Source organism: Dipteris shenzhenensis, chromosome 12 (genome assembly GCF_047967505.1).
Source record: "Dipteris shenzhenensis isolate YYH24624 ecotype China chromosome 12, Dip_SZ_1.0, whole genome shotgun sequence".
Classification (NCBI taxonomy): Eukaryota; Viridiplantae; Streptophyta; class Polypodiopsida; order Gleicheniales; family Dipteridaceae; genus Dipteris; species Dipteris shenzhenensis.
The window spans coordinates 12,145,176-12,172,069 of record NC_141607.1 but is presented as its reverse complement, the minus strand read 5'-3'; the positions used below and the strand labels follow the sequence as shown (position 1 = coordinate 12,172,069).

At 42.9% G+C, this 26,894-nt stretch overlaps 1 protein-coding gene across 1 annotated transcript in view; it reads right to left on the bottom strand.

Annotated features, from left to right (window-relative positions):
- Nucleotides 1-26,894, bottom strand: part of LOC147895828 (uncharacterized) — a 51,115-nt gene that overhangs the window by 658 nt on the left and 23,563 nt on the right. The window contains exon 4 of the mRNA XM_087382972.1: nucleotides 23,853-24,018. Coding sequence (XP_087239098.1) covers nucleotides 23,853-24,018 — 166 coding nt within the window. The remainder of the gene's footprint in view (nucleotides 1-23,852; nucleotides 24,019-26,894) is intronic.

Genomic DNA, 26,894 nt, shown 5'->3' with positions numbered 1-26,894 from the left:
AAACTCAGAACAAGCCAAACGTGTGCACAATTGACGCAAACATTCACATATCAGTCCTGTGCTGCCACATCCAAGACCCATTGAATCCATTTTCCCTTCAGGCCAACAATTGATTTAAAAAGAGGTTGCCCAACCTGCCACAAGCAAACCACAAAGGAGACTGCAGCAAGATGCCAACAACTCTCGTAACCAAACATTCACACGTACCCACAATCTCATTGAATGCTAAGAAAGGATAGCGGTAGCCGTACTGAATTTGAAAAGATTAATGAAAAATAAAGTTTTAGAAATCCCAACCATAGATAGAGCGTCTTGACCCATAGTATAAGAAAATAACTCTTCCAGTGCCTCGACTCTTTTCTAGTATTTCATGGATGCTTCACGTCCAAAAGAGAATCATTGTTTCTCTCAACACTTGGCTCAGGTTTGATTTCAATTTCCATGTGCTGCTTTACAAGGGATGTGGACTCTAGAGAAAACCCATATCTACATAATACGTGCTTGACATGTGAATCTGAACTTACCAAGTAATTTATTACAATATAGGGGAGTTGTGAAAAATAATCAATAATATTTTAGCTTTGAAATTACAGTTTATGTATGGACTTCAAGTAAAAAGGTTTGCTGTTATTTAGTCCTTCGTATACTTTGAAAATGCACAACCCTAATTCCTACTCTTAAAAAACCTTTGATTGGCCTATGATGTTCAAAAGATACTACAAGGTGTGACAAATATATCTACACATTTTTAAGGGTTCTTCGTTTATGAAAGGGGAGTAATTTTTTCACGGTTTACAGTGGAGAAAATAGGTATTTTCTAAATTTCAAATAAATGGTTAAAATACAAGAATGTAGTTAATGTATTGAAAATTAAAAATTAAAACACCATGTGGATTAGGAACTTCCAATGTACTACGATTGCAAAAGTATCACGATCACAAAAGCAATCACCGGCCAAGACCAATGACTATGAATCCCCAAATTTTATACCTTCCATGTGCTAATTTACATGCCTTTCTAACTGCGTTGCATTCCATATCACTTGTTGCATGGCATTCCTTTACTTTGCTAACTTTGAAGCATTCATAGGATCTCATCAGCAAAGACTCTGTCCCTTTTTGGTTCATCTCTACGATCGGTCAGCCAGTATATCATTGTTTAAGAATTCTCTCCAATGCTAGCTTGCATATGCTTGATTTTGTTTAGTCCATCCTTGTATATGGACTTGCCTTGCAAATGGGTTACTTCAGCGTTTCCCTGTGAAGGATCTTGATCTATGATCAGATTCTGGCGTCTTAGCATCAAAAAAATTCCTTTATGATGTGGGCTGCATGTGTATTGATGATGAGATACTCCACTACGCTGAGTTATATATGTGTGAGCCCCTATTTGCAAATAGAACTGCAGCATTGCATATTTGTAAGCTGAAATACCTTGAGAGGGTAAAGTGTAAACAAAATTACAACATGCATCACTAAGGTCCTATACAATTTGTAGATTTTAAATCTAGAATCTAGCCCCAATTTAATGAAGGATTCTAAGGTTCTGCATACGTCAATTCAAGAACTACATCTTGCATTGTTCTTGCACTATGCCGCATGTAACTCTAGGACTACATGTTAGTCTTGGGTTTAGGGTTCCTAAAAATGCAACGTTCCTTTGTATTTTACAATGCTGGAATTCATTTCGGGTTTCTCCCAAGGGATGTGTTCTCTCTACTCTTGCTAACTTCACAAGTGGTATCATATACAGCAGTGTTGCACAAGTAAGCTATAAAGCTGGGCAGCACGCAGGAATTAGCAAGTTGCAGCATTCCAAGGCTTCACAAAGTCTGCAACAATAACTTCACATAGCTCAAAATTGAGATTTCGGCCTTCAACACACAATCTCAACGTAAAACAGATTCAATATGTAATCTGAGTTAAAATTGTATCGATAGGTGCACAACAAACCGCAAGAATATACATTTTACAGGCTGTGTGAATCTTTCAACTGCAAAGAATTGTGTTTATAAATACTATTCAATTTGAGAGACCTGCAGCAATATACATTGATTTTGCATCACATGTGTGAACCTTGGACCCATTGGAGAATCTATACCTGATTCAATAGTTTGACAATACATTGAACTCTAGCATTCTATTGCTTGTTTGAAAGGTCCTTTACCTTTCCATGTTTCAAGAGCTTAAAACACGGCAATTTCAAAACAAGTACCTTGTCAGAATAAACCTTCCACATTTCAACTTTTGATCCCAACATCACAGATTGCTATGCCACATGAGCCTTTTATTGTTTCTTCTCCAAGCCTCCAAGGCTAGTCCTTTGTATTCGTAAGTACAAAAATTTCTAGGGACCTTTTGCCTTACAAAGAAGAAAGTTAGCCTCCATAAGTATTTTCCTACTCCTTGGAAAGAGTATCTTTCTCCTCTTCAGAGAGGGCAAAATAATTACCACAACCTTTTAAAGAAACGATGATTCCTGCACGGTGTTTTTGGGAAAGAAACCATTACTTTTATTGTGCCAATAACCACTGTAAAGTCTGGTTGAAGGAACTCAAGACTACTGTGTAACAGTAGGGAGTTCTACATTTAGCAGTCAGCTAGTTAAATGGGCCCAGGTCTTATTCCTTGTAAACACTTTAGTACTCTCTTGTATTTTTAGTACTTTCTAAAAGTATATAAAGGGGCTTCAGCTGTACTACAACACTAATGCAATTCACATTTCTCTCAATCATTGTTGGAACTTTCTAAGCATCAGCCCAAAAGCTGCACATGCAAAGAAGGACAGCATCTAGCACCTAGCCAGCCAACCATCTAGGGAGCTGGTTGATCCCTTGCCCTCTACATGTAAGAGTAACCTAACCCTACCCCTTTACTTCCTTTTCTGCTAATTCCAGCTAAAAAGTTCTCTCAAGTTCCCCAAAACTAGTGATTGTTAAGCAGCTATAGTAGAAGGCTGGTTTCAATTGGTATCATAGCACTTTTCATGGGATTTCATGGTCAAATTTTTATCATTTTGCTCTGAAATTTGGAGCACCTACTCTTGAGCCATGGACCTACCTCCATTCGTGAACGTGTCTGTATCTCCTGATTGACACGTGTCAGCCTCAAATTCGCTCAAAATTTCAAATTTCGCAGATGTGAATGATTCTTTCATCATTGTGATCAGGCTGACCCCCTAATTAAAAGCCCTCAAGAATTGCAGTGAAATTCCAACGTTTAAGCCAGAAATCGCTTAGGAATCAGTGCGCTGCCAGTTTTCCTAATCTGTTGCAATCTGGACAATTACAGCTCCAAATGGTGTTTTGACTACATCTAGGGAGTCGCCGCAGCTGCAGATAACCCTGTTCCAAGTATGGTCCTGATAGGAGCTCATTTGCCCCTGTTTCTGCCTCGATATCTGTTCCAGCTGGTACAATTTAGGGTTTCTCTCTACCTACAGACCCTGGAAATTGGGGATTTTCAGTTCTACATGCTACCCTGCTCTATTCTATCCTGCCTAAATCTAAAATTGCAGCGTACATTGATAATGAGCCTGCAAAGTTGAAAATTGGGACAAATCTGTGGATCTGTCGCATGGCAATGAATATGCTGCCCTGGCTAGTTGGTATTTTCTATCAGACAGAGCCTTCCCCGCCAGTGACTCTACAGTGCTCCTATACAGTCTCTTGGCAAAGAGTTCAATATTCAAACAGTGCATCTAAACAATTTCTCTACACAGTGTTCTAAAAGGGCCTAAACAGTGTTTAAGACGCTGTAATAATCCCATAAGCAAACATGTGCTGGCCCACTTTTCTCAAAGTGTATAAAGGGGCTTCAGTTGTACTACAAATTCAGTCTACACTAATGCAATTCACATTTCTCTCAATCATTGTGGGCACTTCCTAAGCATCAGCCCTAAGGCTGCACATGCAAAGAAGGGCAGCATCTAGAACCTAACTAGCCAATGATCAAGGGAGCTACTTGATCCCTTGCTCTATTCATGTAAGAGTGACCCAACCCTACCCTTGTACTTCCTTTTCTGACAAACAGTTCTCTAAGTCCCCCAAAACTAAGTAGCTATAGTAGAAGCCTAATTCATGCTGAGAGATGTGTCAAAGTAAACATTTATTTGTTAAATGTTGACTAGCCACAAGCTGGAAGCCTTGTGATGATTTCCAATAGATACATGCTTTAGCAACACAAGCACAATATTGGAACTCAAAAATCACACTCAATCATTAAGGATGAGAGAAATTCAAACTCCACTCAGTTCACCAAGCCTACAGAGATTACTAGGAAACTAGTTGTAATAGAACCCACAGAGATTATTGAGCAACTGGTTGTAGTAGAACCTACATTTGATGATTAAGTAACTAGTTGTAATAGAGGAGAAAGAGAGTTTCAAATATGTACCCTATCATCTGACACGTTCTTACAACCTCTTCTCCAACTTCAACATGACAACCACGTTTTCCTATGCCCATAATGCAAGAGATGATTCGTATGTTGAACCAAGAAGAGAAAATAAGAGAGGGCATTGAGGAGTGTAATAAGAACGATTGAGCTTTGCAGTGTGCACCATGTGGCAGTACCAAAGACAAGGCCGAGTCATGCAAAAGAATTATTATAATGCAAGTGATGGCAATGACAATGTTAATCGTAATGCCAAACATTGGATCCAAGCAAACCCACCAAAATGATAATGCCAATATTGTGACCATTATGAAAGAGAATGCTTGAAAAAGGACGAAGGCCAAAAGCAGCATGGACACACACTCCAAGATGCTTCAAACAATGCCTCACAGCAAAGCACTAATGAGAACAATACTATGTGTGCGAGAAATTTTCTTATAATAGAAATCTATTACACTCTGGTGCGAACCCTTAGGGACAACTTTTGTATTCAGCCTTATGATGGAAAACTATCCATTGGATGGATGATGAGCTTACGCCACTCACAGGTGAGCAGAAAAGAGTTATGCAGAGAGATAGAGTGATTTTGTTCTGCATACTTTGACAAAAATCAGTTTCCAAAAGAGCCAGAGAAAGAGCACCTACTGACTGCATATGAGTGTTGCTTAAGTTCAAACACCACTAGCTCAAATGTGGCAGATTGAAGCAAGCATATGACGGAGGAAAGAATAAGTTTGAGTCACTAAATCAGTCTATCAACGGTGTGCTAGAAAGTGCAACTTGATGGGTGTCATAGAAAGTGCAACTTGAAACCAAATCAGTCTATCAACGATGTGGTAGAAAGTGCAACTTGAAGGTGCAAATGCCTACCGACACAAAGTAAAAGGAAGTGATCATATTTGTGCTAGCATCACATGGAAATGTAAGGAGAAACTGAAAGAGGTTCCACGCCTTAAGAAGCAATTGACTTCTATTGCAGCCATGCGTGATGAAGACTTGATGTCTATTTCTCCAAAGAAAACTGTATAATAAGGGATGCAAGCATGACATCTGTTGGCACTAGCCCTAGAATCACTTTCACGGGAAAGCAATTAAGAAAGAAAGTGAATGTGCCACTACAAAATAGTGCATGAAAAATCTATACATGTAAGGATGGGAACATACATGTCCTTTTGTAATGGGTATGTATATGGAAAATGCATAGGAAATGTCCCTATTACTTTTTTTAACATAGACTTTGTTGGGTCTTTAAACAATTCATCCTTTGAAGGGAAAAGTATGTAATGAGTTCATAGATGACTTTTTCATGAAGTTTGGGTCCACGTATTGCGAAAACCTTTCAAACTCAAAAAGTTCAAGACATTTATTTCCCAGTACACACAAAAAAATCAAGACTGTAACAATTGACAGAGGGGGTGAAAACAAGGGAAATACATTGCCTTTGAAAAGGGCATAAAGCAATAGTTCAAAGCTACCTATACTACAAGAAAAATGTAGTGGTAGAGAGAGAATAGGCACCCGGTTCTTCAAGTGGGATCTTGACTCCTATGGTGTGACATATTCACACTATCCCAAGAGAGAAGGGTGGGATGGTTCTCGAAGAGTTAAATGATACATTTCTCTAAGACCTAAGACTGAAGGATTTGACAATTGATTTAGTGCCTCAAAGTGCACCACCTGATTGACCACCATACAGAGTGAGAAAATCTCAGCAAGAAGAGATTACAAGGTTTTCTCACAGCCTCATGGACCCATCAGTCTTCCGAAAACTCTAATAATCTCTCTCTCTCTCTCTCTCTCTCTCTCTCTCTCGTGTCAATGCCAGGTTACAGTGGATAGGAGTAGGAGGAGCTAGGCGAGATGAGGACATAGTAGACTGGCAAGAAGAGAAGACAAGGAGCAATGGAGCCAAAGCCGTAGAGACAACAAATGGAGGTCCAGTCTATCCCATCTTTATTAAGAGGAGACTGTCAAAAGAGAGGTATCACTCTTGATACGGCCCCTCACATACAAAGATCACGAAGGCTATACCCTCCACCACCTCAAGAGACGACCCGACAGAGGCAAATACGAGAAATCCTTATATCCCACCAGAGGACTCCATCATAATAGGCACTCCTGAACTTTTGAGGCCCCAAGATCTTACTTCTAGATTCTAGATCTTTTGGCTCTCTCTAGATTTTGATCTTGGTTTTAGTATAGCGCTTAGCAAGGGCCCCAGCAAGCCCTTCCACCAACCCATGGATGCTTGTATGAGGAATCTCATAGGCGCATGAGGCCTCTCTCTCTCTCTCTCTCTCTCTCTCTCTCTCTCTCTCTCTCTCTCACATATACACACACAAACATCGTGAGGACAAGGCCTAGTCGCAAGGAGCAATTAGGTCGCGTCGCCGGCAGGTTGCACCACCACTCCAGGTCGCGCCCTCACTCCAGCTCCAATTCCCAAATTGCGAAGCCACCCAAGTCCCTTCCAGGCTCTCACGCCGTAATCTACAGTTCCAGCACAAACTCTAACTCAGTTCGCAAGCTCTCAATTCTCAGTTCTCAGTTCGCAAGCTCTCAGTTCTCAATTCAAGTTCAGTGCGCTGTCTTTCTTTCCAGCTTAGTTCACAAACAGATCACCCTAGGTTGGGCTGACCTCCTTGCCCAAGTTGGGGGTCAGTTTGCGTAGCCACTATGCAGCTTCCCAAGAAGAAGAAATTTGCCACGTCAACCCCATTAAGCAAGCCCTCATACTTAGTCATTGCAGCCCTATTAACACCCACCCCCTATGCAAGGCATACAAACAAGGGATCATTTCAGACCCACGAGAAGATTCACTAGTTGCAGCAAGAAGTAAGAGAGCTCAAGCTTCAGCTTGCAACCCTTGGGAGAAAAGTGTAGGATATGGAAAGTAATGGAAAGCAAGAAATCATTGCAGAGGTCATACATAAATGCAGTACATCTCCACCAGCACCAATGCTTCTCCACACTGGAGGAGATGATCATCAATCAAGCAAGAAACGGCTGTTCATGCCAACAACAAAGTCAATAGAGCGAATCTTTATGTGGAAGTAAAAGAGTAGGAAACCATATTACAAAATCAAAGGATCCTACGCATTGGGGGCTGCACGGTGGCTGCCTTGGCTGACATGGTGACGAGGAGGGATACACATAAGACGAAAAAATCGCGTGCCTCAAGAAGGAAATACCAAGAGGTAGCTGAGATGCCATATGCACTCCTCGACTCTCTGATGCTCAGAGATGTAGTAGGTACTTTTTTTTTTGTCACGTAGTGTTTAAGCATAAGGGAGATGTAATCTTCAAAACACTCACATGCACATTAGATAGAGCATATCGAGGTGTAAAGGATGGATTCAGTTTGGGTCAAGTTATGAGCCTAGCAAACCTAGGATGTGCATTTGTTCAAAGCCTATTAATATAATCAATTGTGTGCATGGGACCTGGGTAGAGGGGTCATGGGGCAAAATTTTTAACAAATAGGCTACACACTCACACACTTGCACTAAGTGCATATGGGATAAGTCCCATAGTGACACGTGGCACTCACACATAAACTAGTACTAAAACTCCTAGTACTACACACCAACACATCACATCACCACACTCTTTGGCTATGATATTTCCAACACCCCCCTTCAGAGCAAAGAGTGTGAGACTCAACACACAAGGAGTAGACCGATCCCCCCTCCACCGCAATCCTACAAAGAGCAAGTCCAATTATCCAACACCTCCCATGTGATAGTGACTTCTCGGTCAACTTGCGACCGGCAAGGGAAAACCATCACTCGTCACTCCCCCTTACTCTGAACTAGGTGGTCAATATCTCAGACCAAAGTAAAAGACAATACATTCATTTGGGGGGACAACCCAGGGCAGAGTTCCTCTTATTGACTCCAAATACATTTAGTTTAGAGGGACAACTCAAAGCTGAGAACCTTTATTGACTCAACACAAACACATAGAACTGCATCATCTACCTCCTCAGAGAGGAATAGATCATGCAACATAGCAGACGAAGCTTCCTGCTCAGGTTCAGTAGCTATAGCATAAATATTCTGGAGCTCGTCCATGTTCTCCTTGGCTGAAATAGTGAGGTCAAGTTGATGAAGCAATTTGTTGACCAACCTCACACCAACAAACGTTGCTTTGTCATGCTGCTCATCCCTAGCAGAACGTGGTGCTGATGAGTCTTCACCATGAGGACTAGGCTCCATCGTGTCAAACTGGGGTAGCAAAGGCAGCAAGATAACCAGCCAACAAAGGAGCTTGTCTAGGGCTCTGAAATGACTCAGCAGCTTGAGAAATGTGTGAATAAATGTGTCCAACTGCTGGTGGATGACCTCGGAGATGCCAAAATGCAAACCCTAATGAAAAAGCAGCAACAATACGCCTCGAAATGGAGAACTGGATGAACCCGAATCAAAAACCAGCAAGTATATGCCCTGAAATGTAGAACTGAGTGCTGTAGTAGGTCTAGACTCCTCAGAACAGCTCACCAAAGCACTCTGAAGTGCAAAAACTGGCTGTCCATGTGGCAGACGGCTCCCTAGAACAATTCGAAATGAAGTAGCAGGCCTCCACAACACAAACTGACTGTTGTAGAAGAGTTGGAGGCTAAGAGCAGCTCGAGGGTGACTAAATATGCAGCTCCAAGGTGATTTAGGGTTTTGAAATGCTGGAGCAGATGAGGAAAACACCTCTTATGTAGATAGTTATGCTGCAGCAGCACCAAAACAGCTCGAAATTGCAGTAACAGCTCCAAAACAGGTCAAAAAACCTCCAAAAGACCTCGAAAATCTGCAAATAATGTGTCCAGGTGGTCCATTTCTTCTGTAGCACACTACAAACCCTAAAAACGGGGATGAAACAGCTCCGAATTAGCTCATATGAGGCGTCTCTTGGAAAACGTGACAGCCAGCAGGCTGTGGAGAGGCTAGACAGGCAGAAATGGTCACAAAAAGATGCAAATCAGAGACGAAATGAGGGCAGCAAGGATGGCAGCTGTGCAGAAACCTGAAACGGGTAGAAGGCAGCTTTGCAGATGCAGAAATGAGGCTGAATCTGAGGCGGAAATGAGGCTGAATCTGAGGCAGAAATGAGCAGAGCTAAGGCGGCTGCAGGAGGAAAGGCTTGAACAGAATTAGGGTTAGGTCTAGGATGATGTGGCAGCTATGGCAAGGTGAACCTGCTCTGATACCATGTTAGAAACATGGTGTGAGGGGGAGAGAGAGAGGCTAGGGAGTGAAGAAGTGATACTCAAATGAAGACATAATGAAGGCTTTCATTCATTCATCAAGCATATGATGACAAGTGAAGTACAAGCCTTAAATAGGCTCCACACTCACACACTTGCACCAAGTGCATATGGGATAAGTCCCATAGTGGCACCACATGAACTAGTACTAGAACTCCTAGTACTACACACCAACACATCACATCACCACACTCTTTGGCTATGATATCTCGTTAAGGTTGAAAACGCTAACGATTTCTGATGTGGTTTATGTGTTTCAGAGCCTAAGAGATAGGTTGATGCCAAAATAACAATTCCAGAGAACAACTACAAAGACTGCCAAGTTTTGGGACTGTTTTTGCCTGGTTTTCACCACGTCCTACCAAAGGTTACTTTTTCTACACTATTCTCATCCATGGGGAAAATTATTGTACATGTTTTGGACTACTTATTCATGTCGTAGGATTTCTAGGTTACCCCAGGTTCCGTCCGAGGCTCTGCATTACTATTGTAATTGAAACTGAGCATCATTGTAATAAAGAAATATACCTGGGATTAGCCCAGGTAGGGGGTGCACCTCATTCACACATCGGGGGTGCCGGACTCTTTTCTATTCTTTTCCTTCTTTTCCTGTTTCCTTTGTGTGAAATTTGAATTATATGTGTGTGGATGGATGTTCATCTCAAAATAATGGCTATCTGAAGTTCCAAGCTTGTAACTGAAAATTGTGTTTCCGCATAAGCACAACTCTAACAGTACTTTCAAGGGCCTCCCGGAGATGTTAATAGATCTCTCTCTCTCTCTCTCTTCCCCCCCCCCCCCCCCCAAATCCCCCAGCCCCCTCACCCTCCCCCCCCCTATCGGGGGAGCCTAAGCTCCTGCAGCTGGGAGCTCTTGCAACCCTCCCCTGCCCCCAACAGCCAGTCGTCTCTATTGCGGGGGGCTTTCAGCTGGCCGAGGGCCTCTCGCGCCTCCAGTAGGCTCCAAGCAGCCTTAGCTGCCTTCGCACCTCCTTCCTCTGCCGTGGGAACACCTTCTAGTTATGTGACTGCTGGGAGCACTCCTAAGCCCCTGCCCAAACAGCACATTGCTGCTATGGGTAGCTCTAGGGTCTGCCTAGACCCCGCATAGGCTGCTATGAGCAATGCCCAAAAGACCCCCCTGGGAACTATCGGACCCCTCCGAACCACCCCAGACCTGCAAGAACTTGCAAACAAACAACAAGATGCAGCCAACACTGGCCCTGCATACACAAAGGTACCAGAAATGCTGTCAAGAGGTGGACGCACCAATTGAAGGCAGCTGTGAAAAGATACCAGAGGCTCTTGGACTGCTATAGGCCACAAGGACAGTCCAAAGACTTCCCACATGCTCACGGAAGGCCCAAGAGGTAATACTAGCTGAATTTCTGCTCTTGATTACACATACACTATAAGAGGTGCTTTTGAGACCAAATGGGTTCACACCGTCCATACCCAATCCAAGTCTCAAGTTCCTAGGTTCTTCCTTGAAGCTTTGCCATGTGTCTTCAATATACTTCCACACAAGAGTTTCTACACGAGTTCTCCGCTTGTCATTGGTTGATACATGGGAGGAATGCCATTGGTCAAAGGCCTGGCAACAGGAGATACCCCCATGACGGACGCCAAAACCCTATACACCAAGATGGCTATCAACCTCAGTTGTGACGGAGCTTGGAGGGTGGGCAAGGCAGACCCACCGACAAGGACCTTGGTGGTGAGATTCCGTACAAAAACAGATAGGTCTACCCTTCTGAGCATGAGGGCACATTTAGAGGGAGCCAAGACTTTTTTGGATGATAATCTCACTCTCCTATAACAAGAACACCAGAGGGAAGGGATGGTAAAAGTGATGTCAGCAAGGCAGGAAGGGAAATGGACTGCATATAGAGATGGTAAAGTGATCATCTGAGAGCGAATCCAAAGAGCAGAAAGGGAGGGAAGAAAGGAAGGAAGTGGATAGCACATGACACTCTCGGCGCCCGGAGATGAGAGCACAAAACAGACTACACATGGCTATGTGAAATTGTAATCATACCCTCTGACTCAGGGGCTTTTACAGAAACATACACCAACAGAGATGTGATTTTTTACACCGAGACCCACGAGCCAAAAGAGGAGATTGCGCACAGTTGATAGGATACACAAAGGAGTCAGCCTATAGGAGGGAGATGCAGAGCCACAGTGTGATACAAGGCTCTGGAGGAGTGGCAGTCCTTTTTAGATCCTTCCATATCTTTGATGTGGAAGGAGGAGCACGCACGCCACATGTGGATACAAGTTCAACCACCTGACACATGCCCAAGCTTCATTGCATTATGCTACTTCCCCCTAAACACATCATCATACGCGCATGAGGTCACCATAGAGGGTCATAGCCCATACGAGACGAGTTCTCCAGAAGGGAGAGATCCTCCTCCCAAGTGCCTTTAATGCACGTATAGGGAGAAGGCAAGCCACACATAGATCCGGCAAAGCTTGGGATAGAAAGGCACTCAGAGGATACACCACATGTCACGCGATATGACCGACACCTGCTGGATACGAGATCAATGCATGAGTTGATTATAGACAACAATCTCCTAAGAGGGTCGTTATTGGGAGGGCTCACCTGCCTCCCACATGGAGGAGGGACGAATACAATGGATTGACTTTTGCGATCCCCAACTTATACATCACCTCACTGTTTCCCCCCTCGCCCTCCCCAAGCGTTGACCTCTCCTGCCTCTCCCTATCTCACTTTCAGCGTCTCGACCTCCATGCTATCCACAAGATGGGATCCACCAGCCCCCACTCGTGTTCAAGTACACTTTGACCATGCCCTTGATACAGTGTATATGAGCCATTTACCGCAAGCTACCGGCCTCCCTTGGAGATGATGTAGACCTTGCCCATGCCTCAAACACCCTGGTATAAGTGGTTCAAGATGCCACTATCAGTTCCCTTCCCACAACTCGATCTACAGCACGCTCTCTAGTTGGAAACATGCCCTAGAACCCATGGTTCGATGATGAGTGTCCAGAGATGAGATCCCTCCTCACATGTGAGCAAACCTTACGAGGACTGAGGCGCATCTGATGTCACGTCACTTGATACGCCGAAAGAGAGGAACTTTCCCCTCACATGGGATGGATAAGGTGATCAGATCTTTTCAAGGACGGGATCCCACTTTTGCATGGGGGCTTCTCTCTGAGGGTAAGTCACACATTCCCATCACTAATCCGGACGTCTAGCACACATACGCGACCTAGTTCTATGAAGTCCCGATATAGGCACCACCGGATATGTCTTCCTTGCCCAGGCCCACCACATCCATCTTGTTCACAGCATAGAATGTGCAGGTTGCTGTAGGATCCCGTAGGATAGAATAGATGCATCTTGCAAGAGGTGTGAGAGCACAATGAATGAAAGATGGTAGATCTCTATTATGATTGTGAGAGAGAAGACTCTCTTTTATAGAAAGGAGGAGAAGGTAATACCTTCCCTACATAGTAGCAATCAGTCCCTACATCAATGGGAATCAATCCCTACATCAGTGGGATTCCCTTTGTCTTACATCATCACTTAGGTCACACACTAGACACATCATAGCACTTGATGTGCCTTTACAAAGACACATGTGACTTCCCTAGATGCACATATGCACCATAGAGCAAGCCCTTGATCATACTTACCCCAACCAACCCCCCTCAAGGGATTGCCTCTTGCAGTGTCAAGGATTCATCTAGTCTTATAGTTTCTCATGCCATCTCATGGTGGTCAAGGATTAATCTATGGCTAGGATCTCATGCTACCAAGGGTTCCCAAGGGTGTGAGTTTCACAGAAATGGGATAGTCAAAACACATATCACATGGTCTACATCATATGGTAACCAGAGGTGATTTACATATTCTTTTTGGAGTACTACTCCAGGCAGAGAACCTCAAAATTTGACCAAGTGATGATAAACAAAAAGACAAAGTGCCTAAAAAGCATAGTCTTCATCATGTGAAGACTCATCAAATGAAAGTAGATTGGCAGTTTCTAACTTTGTAGTTTCTTCCTTTTTGGCTTTACAATACTTTTCATGGTGATTGTTTTTGCCACAATGTTTGCATGGATTGATCTTGAAGCAATCTTTTGAGAGGTGATTAGTCTTCCCACAATGTTTGCAAGGTGAAAACTTGCCCCTTTGAATTTTTATGACATAGGCTATGTCATTGCCTCTCTGGTAGGCTGTGTCATTGCCTCTTCGGAGTTCCATGTGCCTTTCTTCTTCTTGAAGAGCAGTAATAAGACCTTCAAGAGTAGGATTAGGAAGATTTTTCAGAGTGGTAACAACATGATCATAATCTTCAGGCATACTTTTGAGCAATACTGCCATTGCATCATTTGTAGTGATTGGAGAGTTGATAGAAGCAAGTTGAGTCATAAGACTCCGCATATAATTGACATGGGCAGCCAAAGGAGTGCCACTAGCCATCTTCAATTCAAAGAAAGCAATCTTAAGTGACAATTTTGAGATGTGAGAGCTAGCACCAAAAATAATGTCAAGCTTCTGCCAAGCTTCAGAAGGAGACTCTAAATCAGAAATGTGATGAATATAGTCATCTCCTAAGCCAAGAGCAATGATGCCATAGGCTTTCTCCTCTCTAGCAGGATCTCTTGCCAGATGTGTTGGAGCTGAGGATTCTCCAGCATTAGAGGCTGTTGAAGAAGTAGTTGAAGCAGGTTTGACAAGCCCCCAGAGGTTTTCCCTCATCAATGCAAACTTAATCTTCATCTGCCATGTGTGAAAGCCTTTACCATTGAACTTATCCATATTCAAGATGGTAGCCATGAGAGGGTCTAACCCAAAATGGGCAGTGTCTACTCTCTTACAAGGCTAGAAAGAGTTGAAGAGCTTCAAAATACAAGCATTTAGAGTAGCAAAGGCTTGTAACCAAATTCCATACCACAAAACATAATGGAAATGATGTTTTCACTTGCATGCTTCATAGAGGTGGCTAAATGAAAGCATTCCAAGCAAATCCAGGTGTAGCAACTTAAAGCAAAGCTGTAGCCATAGTTGTACTGAAGCTATTCAATACTTTAAAACATCAGAAATGCTAAAGTAGCATCTAATGTAGCATCAAACTCACAACATTGTCAAAACTGTCCAAAACAGAGACCTGAACTTGGAGGGTGCAATTCTCACAGCTCATAGCTCTATTCAAGGGGATTTTTATGCAAGAAGAAGGGCCTTATACCAGAGAAGGGCTACCAGCAAGGAGAGGCGCAATGTTGCGTCAGGTCGCCATAGCCAAGCTTGAGAAGACCAACTGGTTTTTCGTCTGTTGCGCCTCCATTCTTTGTCCAAATGAGCTCAGATTTCAATAGCAGGTTCCCTTCAGTGTCGTGCAACTCGGGCTCAGAGGAATTGACAGAAGGATAAGCACAGAGGCGGCATTGCGCGAAATTTCGTCAGAGAGTGTGAGTGTTGGCGTTTCACGTACAGTCGAAATTTCACCAAAAGCTTGCAGCTGGAAGTTCACCCATACAAGAGGAGTTTGCAGCTCAGAGGGTTTGGGCAATGGTCATTTGTAGGCAGAGAACAGAGCTCTCAAAGATTTAAAGAAGAAGGAGGAAAATGGAGAAGATGAAGAAACTTGTAGTTTATGCTAGAGATAGCATCTAATGCTAGGCTAGGCTAGATCTAGAACCTAAAGCTCTAATACCATTTGTAGGATCCCGTAGGATAGAATAGATGCATCTTGCAAGACATACCATGGCCTATAGGGCATCACTAGAACCACCATAAGAAGGTCTACAGACAAATCTTTATGAGGCATCCAAACCTATACTTGAGGGATTCCCTCATGGACAAGATGCGGAAAAGTTTTGACGTTGTGGCCAAATGTTTTGAGGGCAACATTTTTCTCATCTTGGATCCCATAGCCACTTGTAGCCTCTTGAATCTCTACCACTCGGTTGTCGATAGGTCACCCCCTAGAAGGGTGCGGCATATGTGTCTGGGGGTCTTGGAAGTGTGCTTGAAAGCACTGTCTCCCTAGTCGAGCTAGAGCTCCTTGCCCTTGTGTGAGTCGTGCGCCCTAGCTGCATGAGTCATCATGAAGACTGGCCCTGCGAAGACTGCCCCAAGATACCTATATGAGTGTACAATCTCCACCGGCTCTCCTCTCTATGTGAACTTGTGTCAATGAAGTACTCCTCGTGAATTGTTGAAGATCATGGCCTTGGTCTTGCCAAGGTTACGTCAAGCTCTCTCCCTGCAAAACACCTTGAGGGCCTCTAGATGTCTCTATAGGCTTGCTGCTGCTGAAGAGGAGATGAGGACTATGTCATCTACATACAACAATATTTGTATCATCAGATCAGCAAGCAAGGATCCCTCCCCTCCTATGTGATCAATGAAAGTCGTGATCTCATCAATGTAGAGCCCGAAGAGTGTCGGTGAGAGGGGGTATCCTTGCTTCACTCCGATTGTTCTCTCAATCCAATCTGATAGACCTCCAGGGGTGCGTACTCTCCCTCTCACTGACTTCTATAGGCTCATCACCCCCCCAGATCATGACTGTTGGTGTATCTCTTGGAGTTTCCGAATCATGTGGGCTCGTGGGATTGTGTCATCGGCCTTTCAAAAGTCTACAAAGCAAGCGTAACTTTTTGGGATATCGATCTCGCCTCCTTGATGACATCACATAGGGTGTAGATTTTGCCTAGGCGTGTATGAGCTGCTCTCTCTCTCTAGCACTGACCCATAGATATTGGCCAGGGCGTGGCCTATCATGAGTGTGCGGTAGTTCTCCTTGTCCATCGAGTCCCCTACTTTGTGTATCGGCACAATCGTGGTTGTACTCTAAGCAGGGGGGAGAAACATTTGCGCTAAGAGACATTATGTTATGTCCCCATAACATTGAAAAAATGGAAATTCCTATTAATTAGTTATGGGGAAAAGAAGAGGGGTGGAAAGGAAGGTGGCTGCAAGGCCATGATTATAAACTAAGGGATAAAGGGGTGAGGGAAGGAGTTTCAATTAAAGAATAATGGATTAGGGGGCATTAAAGAAGGATCCAAGTGAGGTGAGATTGGGGGGGGGGGGGGAAAGGGACCACTTATGAAGGGGGCATTAAAGAGGAAGGGACATGGAGGGGAGGGAGGGACCATTTATAATATTATATTTATATTTAGGGATGCCATGCTACTCTATAGCTTAGTGGTAGAGCTCAAGTGTGTGAAACAAGAGTGCACATAGCACAATAGCATTGGCTTTGGCTTACTAGACTCTATCAATTAAGGCTCTATCCAAAAGAAATTAAGGACAATTTTTGCATCCATGTAGTTGAAAAAACTCAAGGTTACTTCAAAGCAGATAGCCTCTACTTAACCCAATTTGTAGTTGAAGAGTTGATGGGCACCACTTTGATGTGGTGATCAGGTCAAAACCTCCTGCCCATGTGCAAAGAACTCCGTCGACAACCCCTCATGGTCTTGGGCGTTCCGGTTGTGAGAGTCAACATAGTGCAACTGTTGGGGTAAGTATGATCAAGGGCTTGCTCTATGGTGCATATGTGCATCTAGGGGAGTAGTCACATGTGTGTTTGTGTGTGTGTTGTAAAGGCACATCAAGTGATGTGTCTAGTGTGTGACCTAAGTGATGATGTAAGACATAGGGAATCCCACTGATGTAGGGATTGATTCCCACTGATGTAGGGACTGATAGCCACTATGTAGGGAAGGTATTACCTTCTCCCCCTTTCTATAAAAGAGAGTCTTCTCTCTCACAATCATAATAGAGATCTACCATCTTTCTTTCATTGTGCTCTCGCATTCATCCAAGGCTTCTAGCTGTACCAAGCGTTGAGCATAGGCATCCTCCTGTCCTTCTTTTCTTGGAATAGCAGTGCGAAGACTATGTATCTCCAATGGGCAAAATGGCTTCTATTCCATACACTAGTTGGAATGGTATAAATCCAATAGCTAGCTTATGTGTGGTTCCATAAGCCCATGAAACTTCTGCCAAGTGCCTATCCCAATGCCTTTTCTTGGTGTCTACAAGCTTTCCCATTGAATTGCACAACAATCCATTTGTTTTCTCAGCCAAGCCATTACATTGGGGATAGTATGGCGTGGACATGCTATGATTTATCGTACCTTGTACTTTTCTTTTTTCTATTATCCTAGTTTTGACGTGACGGCTAATCTATCGACTATTTTGCAACCTGCATTCTCTCTTTCATTCGATCCTACAGTGGTATCAGAGCGGGGCTTGACTCGTCTTCTCCTGCACCTGGACTCACATCAGCTCTCTTCAACTTCACTGCCCTTCATCCGTACAGTCGTACGGTACGACGACTATACCTACATCTTGCTCCGTACTTACTTAGCCGTACAGCTCTGTACATGCGCCGCTGCATATGGTCCCTCTGCAGGGGGTACTCCTCCTGATGTCTCTTCCTCTAGCACTCCTGCTGCTGCTCTTCCAACTCAAGAACAGTCAAGATGGGATCCAAGAGATGCAAATGCACATTCATGTATTGCTTTATCATGCAAGAGAATCATTATTCCACACATCTGGTCTTGCAGGACAGCAAAGGATGCTTGGGATAAATTGGCTTCTCTCTATCAGATTCACAATGAAGCTCGTGTTGCATGTTTGAGAAGGCAATTACAAGAAGTTAGTATGAATGAAGGTGACTCTATGGATGCATACCTGACAAAGGTCAAGGACCTCATGGAACAGCTTGCCAACATTGATGAGGTGGTGCCAAATTCACAGCTTGTCAGTACCACATTGAATGGACTGCCAGATACATATCAAGGGTTTGCTACAACCCTTCGATTAGTGGCCATGGGTAATCCATACCACTATTCTTTTAATCAACTAGTGACTTTGCTTTTGCAGGAAGAGCAAAGTAGAGCTAATAGACAAGTCATTATTCATGATCATGCATTTGCTTCACAGCAGACAGGAAGAGGCAAGGCTTCCAAGCCTATGGGCAAGCCAAAATCTGCGCATAGCAACTGCAATTCCTCCCATGCATCTAAAAATACAGCAGATAAGTCAAAGAAGAAAAGATGCAACTATTGTCGCAAGCCTAGACATGACATTTCAGAATGCAGGAAGCGCATTGCTTCGGAGAAAAAGAAAGCAAGATTGACAGTTAATGCCTCTCGTGCTATTAATCCCATGAGCCAGAAGATGCTTCACATGCACATGCTCTTCAGGATGATTGGGCATGGGCTGTCCATTGCTCATTTGATCCCTCCAAAGCTGATGCATTCTTTCCTGCTAATGATGCTCAGTCCTGGTACTTTGATAGTAGTGCTTCCAAACATGTCACATCTTGCACACAGTTGTTTCATTCTTTAGCTGATGCACCTCGAGGGGGGACTGTCACATGTGCTAATAATGCTTCATATGCTGTAAAAGGAATCGGAGATGTGCAGCTCACATCCATTTCAAGCCATCCTGCTACTCTGACAAATGTTCTTTTTGTGCCTGGAATTGAAGTCAACTTGATTTCAATTTCAGCAATTGCCACTTCAGGTTTCAGAGTTATTTTTTATGGCTACAGATGCCTAGTTTATGATCTTCGTGATGACAATGCCATAGTTCTCACTGGCACTTTGCAAAAAGGGCTTTATCACCTTGATCATCACTCAGCTGCACTTTCTATTGAAGCATTGGCTATTTCGAATTCACAGCTTGCTGAAACTCATCTTTGGCATGAGAGAGTGGGCCATCTCAATTATAGAGCTCTTGTAAAGCTACATTCACAGCAGATGGCAAATGATGTACCTCAAACTCACACAGTTTCCAAACATGTGTGTGAGGGTTGTCTTTTGGGTAAGATGCATCGATTTCCTTTTCAAAAGAATTGAACAAAACTCTCACAAAGGAAATTGCAGCTAGTGCACAATGATGTCTGTGGCCCAATGAGGACAAATGCCATTGGGGGGTACAAGTATTTCATGACTCTCATTGATGATTTCACAAGATATTGCTGGATATATCCTTTAAAAGCCAAATCTAAAGTTTTCTTATGCTTTCAGAGAGCTGAATATAGTTGAGAATGAATCAGGATGTAAGCTTGTCACCCTCAACTCAGATGGGGGGGAGAGTATATGTCAAAGGAGTTTGATGCATTTATGTCTTCACGGGAAATTATTCACTCATGTACTACTCCTTACACTCCTCAGCAGAATCCTGTTTCTGAAAGGAAAAACAGGTCCACAATGGAGATGGCTACATGCATGCTTAAGGCCAAGTCTTTGCCCAATAAATTTTGGCTTGATGCAGTAATGTGTGCCAACTATGTGCTGAATAGATCACCTACACGAGCATTGAAGACTGTTACACCTTATGAAGCATGGAAAGGCAGGAAGCCTTCACTTTCACACATGAGAGTTTTTGGGTCTTTTGCATATGTTCATGTACCATCTCAGCTGAGACATAAGCTTGATGACAAGGCCATCAAATGCATGTTTATTAGTTACAGCCAGGAGAGCAGAGGGTATCGGTTATATCAACCAAATACTGGGAAATTTATTGTCAGTAGAGATGTAATCTTTGCTGAACATTCAGCTTCTCCTCTTGTGGACTGCAAAGCTAAGCCAGATGTTGACATGTTTGATGCCTTTGAATCTTGGTTACCTCTGCCATCCTCAAAAGAGGATTTTGACCAGCAACATGAGCCTCCTACAGGCCCTCCACCAAGCAATAATCAGCCATTACCTCATGCTGATTTGCAGGTTTCTCTTCCAGCACAAAATGATCCCACTATTCATGATGCAGTCGTTGAAGAAAGAGCTGTCAATAGACAGTTCCCAGATGACTTCTTGATACATTGAGGGACAGCAAACAAGATCAGCCTTTTGCTGCCCGGACAAGATCAAGGAATAGACAGCATGGTCACTTTCTTGAGTTTGCACTCCTTGCTACAACTTGCAATAAAGAGCCTCTGTGCCATAAAGATGCTTTTGACAGCAAAGAGTGGATGGATGCAATGAGAGCTGAGCTACATTCCATTGCTAAAAATGACACATGGGAATTAGTAGATCTCCCTCCCGGCAAGCATGCCATTGGAACTCGGTGGGTCTACAAATTAAAAAGGAAATCTGATGGCAGCATAGATCGATACAAAGCCTGTCTTGTTGCAAAAGGGTATGCCCAACAACAAGGCATTGACTTTGAGGAGACACTTGCTCCCACATCCAAGATTACTACCATTAGATGTGTCATTGCCATTGCAGCCCATCATCATTGGCAAGTGCACCAACTTGACATCAAGACTGCTTTTCTTCATGGGGATCTGCAGGAAGAAGTATATGTCACACAACCTCCTGGCTTTGAGGTTGTTAATTCTGAAAATAAGGTATGCCGGCTTAGAAAAGCCCTTTATGGCTTGAAGCAGGCACCCAGGGCATGGTATGCCAAAATTCATGCACACTTACTATCCCTTGGTTTTCAGAATAGTCCCACAGAACCCACTCTTTATGTCCGTGGGAGTGGATCTGATTTTTTAGTGCTGATTTTATATGTGGATGATATGCTCATCACAGGCCCAGATACTCAGCAAATTGCAGCTTTCAAGGCTGATTTGCAGCAGTTTTTGAAATGTCAGACACGGGACAGCTCCACTATTATTTGGGCATTCAATTTGCTCATGTTGAGGGGGGTATCATGATGTCTCAGTCCAAGTATATTGGACAGCTCCTTGATCGTTTTCAGTTTAAGGATTGCAAACCAATTTCTACTCCAGTGGACCCTGGCTTCAAATTCTCAGCTCATGATGGGAGCCCACCATGTGATATCACTCTTTATCAACAGGCTGTTGGATGCCTTATTTATTTATGTCACACCAGACCTGACTTACAGTATTCAGTATCTCAGCTCAGCAGATTCATGCACATGCCCAGTTCACAGCATTGGCAGGCAGTGAAGAGAGTCTTCAGATATCTCAGAGGCACTCAGGATTTAGCCCTCTTCTATGGTGATCAGGGTTCACTTACCATGCATGCTTACACGGATAGTGACTGGGCAGGATGTTCCGACACCAAAGTGTCACATACTGGCAATTGTTTCTTGCTTGGCAATTCATGTATCTCTTGGCTCAGCAAGAAGCAACCAACAGTTGCCACATCTAGCTGTGAGGCTGAGTACAGGGCAGCTTTCACCGCTACAGTAGAGTGTGTTTGGCTTTGACAGTTACTTACAGATCTTGGTATTCGCCAGACATCCTCCACTATTGTCTACACTGACAGCCAGAGTGCTTTGGCCATTGCACGTAACCCAGTGTTTCATGCGCGTACCAAGCATATTAAAGTTCATTATCATTATGTTCGGGAGCGTTTGTCAGCAAGACACATAGAGTTGTCCTATCTTCCCATAGAGGACAACATAGCAGATATGTTTACAAAGGCACTATATACCTAGATGAATCCAGGAACATTCCCAAACTCATCCTTTAAAAACACAACATAGTGCAGTTTCAATCTCATGATAGTCACAAGGTTGAAAACCATAAACTCCATCATGCATAGCAGGGACTAGCTACTATGACATCCCCACTGACGTCATCAGCGCCCAACAGTGGGTGTAGACCATAGTATAAAAATATGCTCTCACACATACAAATCCACATACCCACACATACTTGAGCATCCATTTATACAAAGTCTTCGTACTGAGTTTCTGTCGGCACTCCGGAGGTGAAGGGCAGACTCAGCCATGACGAAGGCTAGCACTAAAGGAGAAGGCTAGCAAATATGTTTACAAAGGCACTTCCTCGTCCCAAGTTCGAAGTCTTTCGACAGGCTTTACACTTGGTTCCCTTTGTTACATGACCTGACATCCCTTGTACATTCATAGGTGGCTATATCCTTTTGGATGAACATGTGCCACCGTGACCAGCAAATACCAAGTATTCTGAGACGTTTCCAAAATACTTCAGCCCATCCCATGGAGGGGGGTTTGTAGGCCATCTTCTGGTGGTTCTAGTGATGCCCTATAGGCCATGGTATGTGCCTTGTAGGCATAAAAATATAGGCACTTGTAGAGTTAGTGCCTTTTAGGCCACATAGGACACTTAGTCCTATGTGACACCTAGGACACTTAGTCCTAGGTCTAGGTACTTGTAACTTGTACTTCTCTTTTTTCTATTATCCTAGTTTTGACGTGACGGCTAATCTATCGACTCTTTTGCAACCTGCATTCTCTCTCTTTCATTCGATCCTACATTGTCTACAAGGTCAAAACTTTGTGAAGGGATGTCCAAACCTGTCCAAAGTCTTAAAATTTATTACGTACTCGAAGTTATGAATTTGTATTACGTATCCAAAAAACTATGAGTTTTTATTTTATATGTACCCAAAGTTATGAATTTTTATTGTGTACCCAAAGTTATGAATTTTTATGATGTACCTAAGTTATGAGTTTTTATAAGTATGCCCAGTCATGATGAGAATTTTAAAGCAACTATCATCCCCCAAATAGAGAGGCAACCCTTTGTTAATGACTCTATTGACACATATCATGAGGATTCAAACCTCGTTGGAGTCCTCTATAGAGGGCTTTCACCTTGGCCCGCTCGTTCCCAAGACCATCCATAGCCACATTGAAGTCCTTCTTGCTATGGTGCATTCATAGACATACAAGTAATATAGCAATGCACGAAGATTGTATATAGGTATCAATCAAATGTTTTTATAGATTGCCAAATTAAAACGGAAGGTACGTGAAAAGAAGCCAGCAAACTTTCAATGCTCAAATTTCGCATCGAGCCTTTGAACAGCAACATGGAAATCCTGAGTGTTTTCCTTAATAGCTTACATACCTAGATGAATCCAGGAACATTCCCAAACTCATCCTCTAAAAACACAACATAGTGCAGTTTCAATCTCACGAGAGTCACTCATAAGATTGAGAACCATAAACTCCATCATGCATAGCAGGAACTAGCTACTTGACATCAATGTCGTCCATTTGATGTGAAACAGAAAGGGACACTCTTGTTTTCAGCTTCAAAAGAGAAGAGCAGCAGGAAAAAGAACATAATACAAAACCGATTCCTATGGATCCACTTAACTAGATCACTCTTGTTCCAAGCAATTGGGTTTGAGGTCAGTGTCAGCCATTCAATGTGAAGCAGAGGGACCCACAATAATTTTCAGCTTCAAAAGACAAACAGCAGGAAATACAATATAATCCAAAAACCAACCTTTCTGATTCCTGTAGATCCATCTTACGAGTCCGAACTAGATCACTCTTGTTACAGGCAATGGCCAAAACAATATTTTTAGGAGCCATTTGACGAAGCTCCTTCACCCAACTTTTTACACGGTTGAAACTGTCAGAGTCCATCATATCATAAACTAGCAACGCCGCTGCACTCAAGAAATGAGGAAAAAGACACAACATCAGAGAATAGAATGAACTGATGTCCAGCAGTGTCTTTGCTTGCATATAACAGAGAAGAAATAATGTAAGGCCAATAAGATTGTATAACAGTTTCACTTGTTATATTTCTGAATATCATACAATTAATAGGGAATATGTTTACATTGGCATTCCACTGGCAATGTTGAAGAAGCTTGCACATGAAACAACAACAGAAAGTAAATTTGCACCCCCAAAAGGTTGGAATCACTTTGGTTAATGCAAGGCTTGCAAACCTCAACATTGGAGAAAAGAGATTGCCATGAATAAAGCTGTGAGGCATTCCATAAGCTTATAACTTAATAGAAGAGAGTAATACAAAGGACAGTTATTCTCGGCAAGAAAGAGGTGAAAGAAAACAAGTACAATGAGAGACTCAAGAATATATAGCTAATTCTATCCGTTTCTAGCTAATTGACTTTGTATTACCTTGGATATGACAACAGAAGCGTACAAGAAAAGCCTAACCAATACAACCATAACCTAACATCTCATTACCTCTTTCCTAAAAGAGATATTACACACTAAATCAAAACTCATCCTACACATTGCAATGCATAAATACCACTGTCATGCCAAAACAAGCTACTAATAAACATAAACGATCATGTGTAAAACACTCATATACCTAGACGAATCCAAGAACATTCCCAAACTCATCCTCTAAAAACACAACATAGTGCAGTTTCAATCTCACGATAGTCACTCATAAGATTGAAAACCATAAACTCCATCACGCATAGCAGGGACTAGCTACTATGACATCCCCACTGACGTCATCAGCGCCCAACAGTGGGGGTAGACCATAGTATAAAAATATGCTCTCACACATACAAATCCACACACCCACACATATTTGAGCATCCATTTATACAAAGTCTTCGTACTGAGTTTCTGTCGACACTCCGGAGGTGAAGGGCAGACTCAGCCATGACGAAGGCTAGCACTAAAGGAGAAGGCTAATCAAAAAGTAGATCCAAAATCTCTTCATTCAAGCTACAACTGCTTGTGAAGTCTAAACAATTTCATTTTAGTCTCTCCCAAACGAGCATCTAAATCTAGCTGATAGGGCAACGCACCATTTAAGATAGAAAGAATTATCGCAATACCAACATGCCACAACTTGGACGAAAACTCTACAAGGTGAAATTTGCATGTCCGCTAATACAGCAGAAGCATATACCTAGATGAATCCAAGAACATGTGTAAAACACTCAGAATGATAGCCATAGGAACGAAGTGGATAAGACAAAAAATCAACAACAAATTACTAAAAGAGCTGCAAATACTTTCATAAGACTAGAATATATCTGATCTTACTACTTACAAATTAATTTTCTGAAAATCAAACGATAGAACAATATGAGAGAGAGAGAGAGAGAGAGAGAGAGAGAGAGATTAGGAGGCCTCACTAGCCTATAGGACAAAGTGCAGCAAATAGAAATAAATAAATAAATAAATTTTATTAAGTCTTGAAAAGACCAAAGGGTCTATGAGACTGAAAAAAAACAGATACAAAGAGCTGAATGGGTGGAGGCATATACACCCAAGACAATTGCAACATGAACATAGAAACATTAGTACGTAAAATGTTTGACCCCATGGAAAGGATGAAGCTATGGTGTGGCATCACTGCGATGGCTAGATACTGGCGGAGGGGTCAAGCCCAAAAGAGATCCCAATGAAGCTATGGTGTGGCATCATTGCGATGGCTAGATATTGGCAGAGGGGTCAAGCCCAAAAGAGATCCCAATGATGTACGAGGCTGTAGTGGCATAAAACCTATGATAGAGTGTTGCCACTGTCACACCCTTCGGCGGTGCCTCTAGTCTTGTGAACATGGAGGGAAGATCCCCGGGCTTGATCTATGTATCGACCCGTTAGCGAGTCCATCACATGTCTCTCACCCTTATTGTGATTTGTATCAGGTTTTCTTTCAATCTCATAGACCCATCGGTCTTCCGAAGACTCTAATAAATTTTCTTTCTTTCTTTCTTTCACCCTAGGCCTGCCATCTCCCTATGACCTACTAGTCTATGCCATCTGGCTAGAAAAACCCCTTGATCACACTCAAACTGGAATCTAGTTATGCACCTTAATCTCGTCTATGTGCCGTGAGTAGGTGGTCGCTGTGTTAGACCACCTCAAGAATGAAAGTCGCCAAGCATCTCTGATCCGGATAAGACATGACATTGGAGAGGGGTCCGAAACCATCCCTAAAAAGACAACGGTAACGACCTCGAAGCTTGTAGTACATAGAGCATCTAAAAGTAAGTGCTCCTCCAACGCTATCTCCTGCCAATCCATAGAGTATAGAGATGACCCTCTCTAGGTATGCCATCAATCAATGCAATGAGACATGAGTAGCCCGATCGATATCCTTAAAGATTGAGAGAGGTGGATTAATTATATTCTGCTAGTCAATGAATTCCTCCTCTAATAACCATAAGTAGTGGTCCCTGCACAAGCTGAGCTGCACACGAAGCTTGTTGGGGGCTAACCAGGTCTGAATATGTGTAACTGTAACAGATCCTCTTGGATAACCTAGTTAACCAAGAAGAGAGAGAGAAAAGGAAAGGAAGAAAGATAATTAAAGACTTCGACAGACCGGAGGGTGTATGAGATTGAAAAAACCATCTAGATGAATCCAAAAACATGCCCAAACTCATCCTCTAAAAGACAACACATTGTGCAATTTCAAACTCATGATAGTTAGATTCTAGGTTAACTCCATCACGCATAACAGGGACTAGCTACTATGACATCCCCACTGATGTCATCAACGCCCAACATTGGGTATAAACCATAGTATAAACATTGGTCT